Genomic DNA, 12,921 nt, shown 5'->3' with positions numbered 1-12,921 from the left:
CCTGAAATCTCCTCCAGGTTTTGACATTACCGTAGCTTCAAAACCATCGTCGTGAACCATACGATTCAATTCCCATCCCAAATCCTTTCCGTGGCTGTCTGCTACTACCAATACTCACCTTCTCCTTTTTACCCTAGCTTTACTAGAAGGTTTCTTTGCATTTCTAGCTTGCTTATCATTATCTACCTCGTTGTGCGCTGCATCACAGTTATCTAAAACGCTAAAATAGTTGTTCTGAACAAAGCTCAGGCTAGAGCTACTAGAGGACTGTAATTTACTATTCAAATAATCAAATACTAACAAGGAGCAAAATTTAATCTTCAATTTGAGCCAGGTTATTGGTACAGTTAAACTCTGCATTAATGAACAATAAAAAAGAGCAAAAACTCACCAGATTTAATCCAATTTTGTCTACTTGCCCTTCGAAGCCTTTATTAGGTGTTTTGGTCAGATTCAGGTGGGAAGAAATCTGGGAAAAAGACAGGTTTGCTTCCGGGCAGCCTTTTCACGTTCAACTTGCAGGCTCTGTATTGTATTTGAACAAAGCTCAAACTGATTCTTTATAAATTCAAATCCGATTCAAATTATAAACAATAAGAAAGACATAACCTGTAGAGGAAAAAGTTTTTCAGGAACAAAAAAGTTTTTTCAAGTGGAGAAATTTCTACTCTCTTTTCATTCTCCAGTAATTGTAAAATTCATGTATCATTTAGATATAGATAGCTGATACCGGTATATCTAATATAATTTTTTTTGTACATTCTTGTTTAAAATAATCTATTATATTTTATTCGTCGAGAAAAAATAAAACATTTTCATAATTATTGAGATTAAATATTTTGTTAATTAAAACTCTACATTGTTAGAAAACGATCTGGCAGCGTTGTAGAGCTGGAAAAGAGTAGCTCTATCTGCTTTGTCGAATGATAGACAAGGATAGCAACACCAATGTTAATCAAATACTGTCACTATAGCATGGACCTCACTATTGTAGACTTGTGTCGCGTCTCAATATGCGTATAAACAGAATTCGGATTCACCTGATCCGCTAAAATTCTTAGGATAGGCGCAAGACATGATGAGACTCGTTCAGTCACAATACTTCACATAGTTGCTTATGAAGACATGTCTAATTGCAATGACTAATCAGTGTGAGTTGCATCATAAGCAACAATGTGAAGTATTGTGACTAAACGTGTCTGATCATGTCTTGTCTTGACTAACTGGTATGCGCCTAGCCTTAGATAAATATTATGTAACTTGAGACTTTTATGAAACGCGCCCAGGTATTTAGTGGTAAGAGTGAATTGATTCGAGTTATTACCTTGGGCAACACCAGCTCTAGACCGACAAGCACAGTGGCACAGGTGGGCAGACCCTGAGCCATGGCCGCCGTCAGTATGACGTCACCCCAGTCGTCAATGCCCAGCACGGAGACGACAAACATGACAGTGTCAGCCGCCTTCAGCACATCCAACACGTTGAACAGCTCGTCACGGTCCACGCGGACAAACGTGAAGCGCTGACGAAACCGAGGCAGGCTGCAATTGAGATACAAGAGTTTCAAAGAATATGAAGATTAGTACGTAGGTTGTAAGTAGAGTACATGAAGTAAAAGAAGACAAATATAAAAAAATGTAGGCTACAATTGAGATACCCTTTTTTCAAAAAAATTGAAACGCGGTAGGTTTTAATTAAAAAAGATGTGAAGATAAGGTGTAAATAATGTAACTTACATGAGTTTTGAAAAAAGAAGAGAGAGATACTGTTGCTGGTGAAATGTTGTGATATCCAAGATGACACCATTGGTCTTGAAACATGTTTGTAATTCTACAATAAATACGTGATATTTTTCACAACAATCCAGTGTTTTCATTAAAGAAGAGAAAGGTGAAGCGATGTAGACTGAAATCGAAGGACACGAGTCTTGAAAGAATAAATTGGTTATGGTGAAGACCACGTTATAATGATGGTGGAGAAACATAGGAGAGCAGCGTTGCCGATCCTCTGCTTTGCCACTGCCTTCAATAGAGGTTAGCTGATACCGGCATATTTGATACAATATTAACAATTCATTCTTGTTCAAAATTATGAATTATATTACATTTTTCAAGAAGATTTATTCTTCAATGATAGATACAGTCTATATAAATAAAAATCGAGCCTCAAATTTTGACATTCAACAACTTTTTTATGTGTGCGCCGAATTTGATGAATTTTTTAAAACTGTGTTCGTTATGTTCAGGACCAGGTTTATGGCCTATCAAATTTATAATCCGACTTCAGGACTCTTTCCAACGGTTCTTCAAAGTTTACAAGTAATCCTTAAGGCCATTCCACACAGCACGTGGCGTGCGTGGCTGGACGCACGCCACGCAGGCCACGCTAGCCACATGCTAATTCACACCGCCACGACTGTTGCGATGCTATACCGGCCACGTTTCCCGTCAGTATGCAGGAAGATGTCAACTCCGACGGTCCCGTGGTGTGAATCTGGATTTTCTTGTGGCTTACCTTGGTTTGATGACTCCAACAGCAGCAGTAGTAATGATAATGAGCTGGTTTTATTGTATTCGGTGACAGCACGGGACCAGTGGTTACATCCAATCAATAAAAAAAGGAAGACCTATGGCGAATTCCATCATTTAATGCGCGACCTTGAGGCTGACAATGATAGTATACGTTCTATACGATAGTATACGTCTAGTATACGTTCTGCGCATGCTCGGACCAAAATGTGGCCGGACACGTTTGAAAAGATCGCTCAGAGAGCGAACGGTAGCCACGCGTGGCTAGTATAGCAAGCGTTGCCGCGTGGCCGTGGCTGCCATGTGAATTGCTTCATTTGATTAGCTGGGAAGCGATGTTTTGAAAAGTAGCTAGCGTGCGTCCAGCCACGCACGCCACGTGCTGTGTGGAATGGCCTTTATGGGAGAAGATTTGTGAGCTGGCGACACGCAGAAATAAAAATCAGCTGTTATAATCATTGCGTCATCCAACAGCCGTCGGTGGATCTGTTTTTCTATTTCCTTTCTAATGGTTCAAAAATTTAATTTTAATTCTAATAATAATGCCGCGGTATGAACGACGTCCAAACTAGAACTAGAACGAGGTTCTTCGAGTCGTAGAACTCGAAATGCTGTAAATTTAGAATATGCACGGGAAAATCAGCAGCAAGGAGATAATACCATTCAATTTCCCAGCAAGCTGCATTCAACTATAACTAAAAATACAAACTGCTGCACAACAAACTAAGCACGTAGGAAGTCCATATTGAGATATAAATGTCAACACTGATTGTTGGATAATTTTCATAAAAATATAGTGCATCAGATTAAGCTAAGGCTAAGCACACCTGAGGAGGCGCGCCTTGGTGATACAAAGTGTTGATCTTATGGAGATTGCCTTATCACACCGTTCCACGCCATGCCCGATTCAGTGTGTGTGAGTTCTTCCATTCAAACCAATAATAAGCAAGAAGCATCTGGATGCAAAATGCCGCATCGCGTCTCTTCAGGTGTGCATCCAGCTAAAGTTTATCATGAGATTCATGAACTATTTGGCGGTACGAAGTTCGCCGGGCCAGCTAGTAACTTGATAAAGTTTCATAACTGAAATAAAATATTGTATTAATTAATCATATTTATAAATTGTTAAAAACGATCTGGCAAATTCGCGGAGGTGGTAGAGGATAGCGCTATCTGCTTTGTGGACTAATAGACAAGAATAGCAACACCAATGTTAATCAAACTCTGTCATTATAACGTGGACCTCACTATACTCACTTGATATGCACATGATTCTCCGTAGTGTAAGTGACCGTAGCATCTTCGTCGGCCTTCTCTAGTTGTTCGAATATCTTGTCGTACTGAATGCCCTGACTCAGCGTGACCACTGCGACCATATGGGGCGCATCGCTGATTCCCCTCCGCTTCTCCATATACTCGGCCCGCTTCTTGTGGCGAATTTGCGCCAACTGGTTTCTGCGCTCCTCCTTTTTCATCACTTTGTTCGCCTTCTTCGTTAGAAATTTCACCGATACACGACCTTCAAACAAGGAGAGAAAATGTATTACATAATTCTACATGAAGTATTAAATTTATCAACCAATACATCGCCTTCCATTGAAGGGAAGTTAACTGACGATTCCCCGGTCCCCAGACTGTGGAGAAGACTGGACAAGTAAGCAAGTAAGTACATGCTGCATATGCAAAGAAAAACTAAGGGCCGTTTTCCGAGCATGGAATGTAGCTAAGTTCTAGACTTTAAACAGCTTGAGTCAGAAAATTGGCTTTCCGAAACGGGGTGTAGTCGTAGTCGTTGTCACGTTTGAATAGTTTTGAAAAACTAGAAAATTTAACACAAAATAAAATAAAGAGAAAATAGATGGTGTAAAGTTTCGGCTATTTTTTCAATTATTTAGAAATGTTTAATTTCGTCAAGGAAAAAAGGTTTCCATTTTAATAGAAATGAGAAAATAAAGATTGCTATAAAAACTGCGACTTTGCCCCATTTTGAAAAACCAATTTTCTGACTCCAGCTGTTTAAAGTCTAGAACAGTGGTCGCCAAACAGTCGATCGCGAGTTACCGGTAGCTCGTGGGGTAGTTTTTGGTAGCTCACAGAAATGCTTAGGTTGTCAACCATGCATTGAGAAACATGGCTACAAAATTTTGCATTCCTCAGATATAACTGAGAAGTTGAATGATTTAAATTTGCAGCTTCAAGGGAAAGATAAGGTTATCGGTGGAATGATTTGAACTGTAAAATCGTTTTCCAAGGAGCTTGAGATGTGGGAAAAGAATGTCGTCCAGTTTGAATATAAGCACTATTCCAGTCTGAAGAAAATCAATAACGAGGAAAATCCTTCACAGCAGCTCAGCAATAACCAAGAATGTGTTACAATTCAGACTTGAGACAACAGTTTGATCAGCGATTTCAAGATTTTAAAAGCATATCGAATATGGTACAATTCGTCAACTTTCCTTTTGTAGAGATCAATGCAGAAGATTTTGCAGCTTGTGTTGTAAAACATTTTGGTGGAGATCAGGCTTCAGTTGAAATGGAATTTGTGGATTTCTAAAATGATCTTGTCTCTCAGATCACTTTCTACAACTGGGCATATTTGGCCTCAAGTCCCCAAAGAAAAATATCCAATTATTATTCAAGTTGCATTGAGGCTGAAAGCCATGCTCAGCTCTACCTACTTGTGTGAAACATCTTTCTCAAGTATGAAATTCATGAAAAATCGATATAGGAACATTTTTTGGACAACTGCATCAGAATGGCGGCAACAACGTACACTCCAAACATCAATAAAATATTGATGGCCAAAAAGATTTCCACTTCTGTCATTGAAATTAATGCACATTTCAACTTTTGTTATACTTTTTGCTATGAGATAAGTAGATTCCAACAATAGAAATGTACCTTTATAGGCAATAAAAGATACTTTCTTTATTCTAATATTGCTTGGTAGCTCACTAGAAGATTTATAAATGCTATTCTAGCTCACAGGCTCATAAGTTTGCGACCACTGGTCTAGAACTTAGCTGAATCCCAAGCTCGGAAACCGGCCCTAAGTGTATAAAGAAGAATTTGGCCAAAAATTGAACAAACAAATGAATCAAGTTTCAAATAATTATAAAGACAAAACGCTATAAAGTTAGAATAATGTTAGTAAACTGGGAATAAAAAGTAGAGTTTTAGAGATTCTAAATGTTTTCAAAACAATTAACTATAAAAGGCAGCAATCATCACGATTTTTCATGTCTATGAAAAAATGCAATAACATTGAACAAGTTTTGAGAAAATTGTTCAATTTCAATACACTTAAACCTAGTAAATATTTAAATTAAATATTGAATTATTATTTTAAATTACAATGATGATAAAAAATGATACAGTACCTATACATATACATATGTGGCAACTAGCCGTCAGGCTCGCTTCGCTCGCCATATCCGTCTAGCCAGGGGGCTCCGCCCCCTGGACCCCCGACTGGATCGTCCAGGGATGAGATCAGCAGGCTCGCTTCGCTCGCCTGCATTTTTCATTTGAGCATTTTTATCATATGTTAGAGCAATCCAGTCGGGGGTCCAGACTAAACGTCTGGCTAAACGGATATGGCGAGCGAAGCGAGCCTGACGGCTAGTAATATAATATTCCCAGGATTGAAGTAGCAGTGCCCAATCAATTTTTCCGCGATAAATGCATTTAGATCTTCAACTTGGTGCCAACCTAATATAGTCAACTCAACTTAATGCCAACCTGACAAAATTATTAATTTAGTTGCCAGTTAACAACTCTTTCGAAGAGGTACTCTATCAAGATTATAGTTCTATAGTAACATATGATATGGAAATTTCAATTATAATTAAGAGATTGGGAGAAGAAGAATATACATGCTAAAAGACGAACTTTAAACCCTTAAAAACAACCCTTAGAGTTAAAATATTGCCAAAAGATTTCTTAGTGCGCCTCTAAAGGGCCAACTGAACATACCTACCAAATTTAAACGTTTTTGGTCCGGTAGATTTTTAGTTATGCGAGTGAGTGAGTGAGTGAGTGAGTGAGTGAGTGAGTGAGTGAGTCAGTCAGTCAGTCAGTCAGTCAGTGAGTGAGTGCCATTTCGCTTTTATATATATAGATTGACCATGATTTGTTTACAGCTATGCTATTGTATGGCAGTAATTGCACTGCTCTTCATCTTACTTCAAACTTGGTTTATCTCTATGTATTATAGTATTGAAACTACTAAAGACAACCATATTAAGATATTGTTCATAATATATTTAAAAAAATAGCTATTTCAATAATAATTCGTACCTTTGTTGAGGTTATCAATGGAACCCTTACTGCGATGACGACCATGCTTGTGAAGTTTATTTTGCTGTTTGAATTGTCCAGGACGATGCTTCTCCTGTGTACTATCAATTCCCATTTTTGTTGTTACCAATCAGATTTGGTAGTTTGAAATGATTTACTGCTAAATAATAAATAAACTTTTACGCTACGTCCCCACATTCACGTGTCTGTCAGAAATAAAATATAAATTCATAACCTAAAAATAATACACAGTCGAAATCGAAATAGTCCATTGTCGATATAAAAAATCAAAAACGTCATATCGACATTAAGATCGATAGTCAAAACCTATCGAAGAATCGATAGACGACAAAGATCGAGATATCAATGCGTTGAACATGGTATCGATAATTGAATTTGATCAAGATATCGATATTTCCCAGATACAACTATACAGTCATGTTGACATCAAAATCAATAGTCACACGATCGAAATATCTTTCTGTAAACTTGATAAAGATATCAATTCTACTTTCAATTTTGAGTGCCGGTTGCACAAAAGCCGGTTAAATTTTAATCGTGATTAATTCCACGATAACCAATCAGAGAAGCGGTCTTTTCAAAGAAACCTTCTCCTCCGCTCAAGACGAGATTAATGGATTTGTCAGGGCCAGCCCATATTAGGAGTTTTTTCAGACGTTTTTAGAGTCAGCAGGGCAGCAAGCTCTTCGATTGGAATCAAGGTATTTATAGACCTTGATTGGAATGGATTGCGTTGACGCATGAAAAAGCTTAGTATTCATGGTCTGGCCCTCAAGGGCAAGCCACATTGGTCGTTTTGCATTGGAGGCAGACGTGTCAGTAGGGCAGCAATCTCTCCGATTGGCTGATTATCAGCCTATCAAAAAGCTTCCTGCCTTGCCGACAAGTCCACCGTCAGTGTAAAAACGCTCAATGTGGTTTGGCCCTAGGGCTGTGATCACAATGGCTCTTTCCAAATTTTGTTTTTCGGTTCATGCATGATCTGATGTGTACTTTCTTTCACATAAATGGGGTATCCGATCTCACTATAGTGAGGTCCACGTTATAATGGCAGTGTTTGATTAGCAATGGTATTGCTATTCTTGTCTATCATACAACAAAGCGGATAGTGCTATCTCTTTCTCGCTTTGCTCTTTGCCAGAACGTCTTTTAACAATGTAGAACTAATAATTATTAACAAAATATTCCATCTTAATTATGGAAATTCATTTGAAATGATTGAAAAATATAATTGATTATTTTAAACGAGGATGAACAGTTAACATTACTTCAATAAATGATCTGCTACCATCTATTGAAGGCATTGACAAGACAGAGGATCGGCAACGTTATTCTGCAATCTTGCTCTACTGCCATTATAATGTGGACCTCACTATAGGCATTAAACCTGCATCATTGTAGAAATCAATCTAAGAACATATAATATACGCATTCAATGTTATACCCTTATACTCTTAGCACGACTGCATTTTTATCCTGTTATATTATCTTAATTTATCTTACTTACTGGTTCAGAGACCATTCTACACTATTTTTCACATAAAAATGACAAAGTTAAAACATAAAGTCTTCTCATTATATTAATTTATTGAGTTATTTAAATTTTATATCTAATTGATATAGTTGGGTTCAGCCGGTTGTTATTAATTGAAATTATTTTTCAAGGTATTGTTAAATCCTATTATATTAAGCGAGCAATTTCTGTATTATATATTTATATGGTTATGTGGTTATCTAGTTATATGGGTATATTTACGGATCTCGAAAACGAGTCTAACGATTTTCACGAAATTTGGAACAAAGTAGGTTTATGATATGAAGATTCGATTGCACTAATTATCAACCCTTGGATAACTCGCTGAAGGACATTAAAAGGATAAATACGTCCTTGGAAAAACAGCTGGAAACTTTGTCGTCTGTCGATACCGTAATGGAAGAGAGTGAACGAGTGCATGTGTGGGATCATTCCGCTGATCTCACGAGAAGAAAAATTCAGCAAGAGAAACTTATTTTTGTTTATTTCTCTTTTTTTAGAAAACATGTTTACTTCAGAAAGTCCAAAATAGTAACTAGATGCTGTTAGTGTAGAATAGTACATAGTACATTAACAAATATTGTAGCAAACATAGTAAATCGAATTCATAGTATATCTAATTGTAATTGATGATGTGTTTGTTTTTTGAAGTGTGAATAAATTGTTATTTTGATGAGTGATAGTAGCTTATCCTAGATTTTAATTTGGACTGTAGTATAAATTTAATAATGGACAATTTTGGATATAAGACTGTTGTGCATCCTCATATAACTGTAAAAATAATTGTACGACTGAGAAAATGAATAAATAAATATAAACTATAAATTCAATCTTTCGTTACAAATTGTCTATGCTTTTACACTCCAGAGTAAAGCTTGGACCAATTTGAACTATTCATTCTTGCAGAATAAATCATTCAATGATTAATTGTTAGTGCTTATTTTTTCTTCAAAATACATTCAATTTTAATGTTTTATTGTTTCTATTCCTTTTTAGTTGTTATTTATAGATAAATCCTCAAAATATTTTCCAAATAAACTGCAGCACTTTATTTCATAACACATGCAACAATCATATTAAAATAATGTTAACTATAAAGAAGAATACAGTAAAAATATAAAGCACTCAAGTTATTTACAAGATCAATGATTTTATTATGTATAGTATTAACAATCAATAGCACAGTATACAGTTTTGATATCAAACTATCACAAATAAATTAAACAACGCTTAACAAATGCTTTGGTTGCTATTTTAACTTAATAATATATTTGATCTTAACATTTCCTCCTTTTGAAAGAAAAACATAACCGATGAACTATGATGGATTACTAACGCTCTTCATTGTCCATTTTTTACAAGTCAACTAAATTGTTTTAACATTAGTTTAAGCTTATAGCTTCATTTGCCTAGTTCCTGTCCAGTTTTTACAAGTCACCATGATAATATTGTAGCAAGCTAATCAATAGGTTAGCTTCAAGCAATAGCTACAACATTCTAAATAATCAAGTCACTTTTTACTAGCAAAGTATTTGATTTGAAAATTCAACGGTACTTCTATTTCTTGTACATTATTAACAATGGATCTGTAGTTAAACTCTATGTTGTCCTTGAGTTCGTTCGAAATTCTAATCATCAGATTTAGTTGAACTGATGTTAGCTTCATAGTTTTAATCACGGTATTAAGATGAAAATACGTCTTCTATATATCGTGGTTTCAATAACTAACGAACACCATCTCTTCAGATGTAGTTCAACTTTCTTGCGATTCTGTATCACGTCTTTGAACGATAACTATCTCTTCGGATTGATGTTAGCTTCATAGTTTTAATCACGGTATTAAAATGAAACTACTTCTTCTATATACCGTGGTTTCAATAACTAACGAACACCATCTCTTCAACTTTATTGCGATCCTATATCAGGTCTTTGAACGATAACTATCTCTTCGGATTTAGTTCAACTTAATTATGGCTTTGTATCAGGTCTTTGAAAGCTCCTCTACACTTTTTTCAGTATATCTACAATGACACCCACCCATTCTCACCGGAATTCCTTACGATTAATAACATCAGAGCTAACGGTTTGAAGTAAATCTTACTGTAGTGTAATCCGGACCTCTCTAACCAACTCATCTACTCAAACTCTTTCTCATTGTAATATTATCATGATTTTTTTAGGTACCTGTGTTGTTGGGGAGATGATGCTGTGTTAGATATTCCTAATAAATAAAACCGACTTGATATTGAGCACATTCTGGGAACACGATATTTCACAAGTCGATGTTGTTCATTTTTAGGTGATACCATCACGTCACACGGTAAATTGTTTCAAATGATAGATTGTTCTATTCACAATTTACCGGTAAAAAGTCCTGCGTCCCTTAAGAAACATTCTGACAGTTGTTATAACAGTAAAATGTTACAAAATCCGTTTACCGGTAAATAAATCCTGTCTCGCAGTCTTATTACGGTGTAGGTAAAATCTACCGCATTCGAAAGCTCTCATTGGTGGATAGGACGAACCGCCAGATAGTTTTCTGGTCGACCATAGAATAGCCACAGAATATATAATCAACAGATCAACAAAATAATGTTTGATAACCATTCGTTGAATGGTTTCTTCTTTTTAGAATACTTGAGAGCGATGGTCGACCATAGAATAGCCACATGAATATATAACCAACAAATCAACAATATAGTGTATACAAAATTCGTTGGAAGGATTTCTACTTTTTAGAATATTTGAGAGCTATGGTCAACCATAGAATAGCCATAGAATATATAACCAACAAATCAACAAAATAGTGTATACAAAATTCGTTGAAGGATTTCTACTTTTTAGAATATTTGAGAGCGATGGTTGACCATAGAATATCCACAGAATAGATAACCAAAAAATCAACAAAAAATAATGTTTGATAACCATTCTTTGAATGATTTCTTCCTTTAAGAATATTTGAGAGTAATAAAGTGGAAGAAGTGTACACTTCTGTAGCAGGTAAATTTGTACAACAAACTAGTAAACGACACACTTTGGTGGAAATAGACTCCAAAAGTGCGCGCCAAAAGCTTAAACCAATGATTTTGAAGTGGCGTTCCATGGGAACAAATAGTAGTTTTGCACCAGTCACGTGACATGGACCAAGGTACCACAGGAACTGGAACAATTTACCAGCTTTACCGTGTTCCAAGAACGTACCACTGATTTATCCAAACAGTTTGTGATACTAGTTTAGGTTGTTAAATTCAAATTTACTAGACTGGTGTAACAACCGAGACTAGTATCTCAAATTGTTTCTATAAATTAGTGGTTTCGACAAAATATCAAGTGGCTTTTGTTAATTTATAGGTGACACCATCACTTCCCCTCTTCTCCTGTTCTCTACCACCCCCCACCCTACCTCTCCTTGACCTGTTCCCCTCCTTTGGCGACCTTCTCCTTCTCCTTAGCGGCCGCCAACTCCTTGCTCGCCTCCTCCAGTTCCTCCTCCTTCTTAATCAACTCGACGATTTCGTCCATCTGTTTCCGGCTGAGTTTGAGACTGTCACTGCCGATTTCATCTATCACCTAAACATTTGTTCATTTATTTATTCATTCATTTACATTTACCAATGCACAAATCAGATACATGATTGGAACATCACATTACATTTGATTCATGTGTCAAGTAGATCATAAAATTACAATAAATTTCCCTCAAAAGGATAGAGCTATCTGCTTTGACTAATGACAGACAATGATAGCAAACCAATGATAATCAGGTGCTAACTGTATACCGTAAATCTCACTGTGGTTCTCACGGTTCCATTAAATATTTCAGTATTAATTTTAATACTGATATAAACTGAATAAATATGATACAAATAAGTACGATTTATTGTTTTGGATGGGTATTTATTGTTTGGACTAATCGCATAAACAGCCGAACGCGGATAAACAAAAAACTCACTTCTAAGTGCCGGTTGCATAAGAGCCGGTTAAATTTTAACCGTAATTAATTCCACGAGAACCAATCAGAGAAACCGTCTTTTCAAAAACGCCTTCTCTGATTGGTTCTCGTGAAATTAATCACGGTTAAAATTTAACCGGCTGTTATGCAACCGTCTTATCAAAAACGCCTTCTCTTATTGGTTCTCGTGAAATTAATCACGGTTAAAATTTAACCGGCTGTTATGCAACCGTCTTATCAAAAACGCCTTCTCTTATTGGTTCTCGTGAAATTAATCACGGTTAGAATTTAACCGGCTGTTATGAAACCGTCTTTTCAAAAACGCCTTCTCCGATTGGTTCTCGTGAAATAATTAATCACGGTTAAAATTTAACCGGCTGTTGTGTAACCGGGCCTAAGTGGTTGAGATTTATGGAATATTAGTGTGACATTAAACTCAAACGGGGATTATCTGGATTAAGACTGGATTAAAACTTTCAAGCTTGACTACACAACAGTGACTGTAATAATATTCGTATGGCTTTTATTAGTGGGGAGTTCCTGATGGAAGTTCCACCTGGCCTGAATATATAATTAGAGCCGTCAAT

At 36.3% G+C, this 12,921-nt stretch overlaps 2 protein-coding genes and 1 long non-coding RNA gene across 7 annotated transcripts in view; 1 reads left to right on the top strand and 2 right to left on the bottom strand.

Annotated features, from left to right (window-relative positions):
• LOC111056636 (pre-rRNA-processing protein TSR1 homolog) overlaps window positions 1–12,921 on the bottom strand; it is a 432,307-nt gene that overhangs the window by 23,312 nt on the left and 396,074 nt on the right. The window contains exons 1-3 of one of the 2 annotated variants that reach the window (XM_039433486.1): window positions 6,828–7,071; window positions 3,786–4,047; window positions 1,325–1,541 (exon numbers count right to left, since the gene is read on the bottom strand). The exons of the other annotated variant lie outside the window; for it this stretch is intronic. Of the exons in view, the coding sequence (XP_039289420.1) occupies window positions 1,325–1,541; window positions 3,786–4,047; window positions 6,828–6,942 (594 nt within the window). The 5' untranslated portion in view covers window positions 6,943–7,071. Of the gene's footprint in view, window positions 1–1,324; window positions 1,542–3,785; window positions 4,048–6,827; window positions 7,072–12,921 lie in introns of those variants that run through there. 2 annotated transcript variants of the gene reach the window in all.
• LOC120352532 lies at window positions 9,062–11,078 on the top strand. Its single transcript, XR_005571907.1, has 2 exons — window positions 9,062–10,161; window positions 10,308–11,078. It is a non-coding gene; the product is annotated as an uncharacterized LOC120352532 (long non-coding RNA).
• The window catches only part of LOC111056635 (mitochondrial proton/calcium exchanger protein), a 36,316-nt gene continuing 33,993 nt past the window's right edge, over window positions 10,599–12,921 (bottom strand). For 2 of the 4 annotated variants that reach the window (XM_039433491.1, XM_039433489.1), the window contains one exon: window positions 10,599–11,952. In XM_039433491.1, coding sequence (XP_039289425.1) covers window positions 11,782–11,952 — 171 coding nt within the window. In that variant the 3' untranslated portion in view covers window positions 10,599–11,781. The remainder of the gene's footprint in view (window positions 11,953–12,921) is intronic. The other 2 variants (XM_039433488.1, XM_039433490.1) reach the window with 1 other exon arrangement.

This window comes from Nilaparvata lugens, chromosome 7, assembly GCF_014356525.2.
Source record: "Nilaparvata lugens isolate BPH chromosome 7, ASM1435652v1, whole genome shotgun sequence".
In the NCBI taxonomy this organism is placed as follows: Eukaryota; Metazoa; Arthropoda; class Insecta; order Hemiptera; family Delphacidae; genus Nilaparvata; species Nilaparvata lugens.
This window is presented reverse-complemented; position numbering and strand designations above follow the sequence as displayed.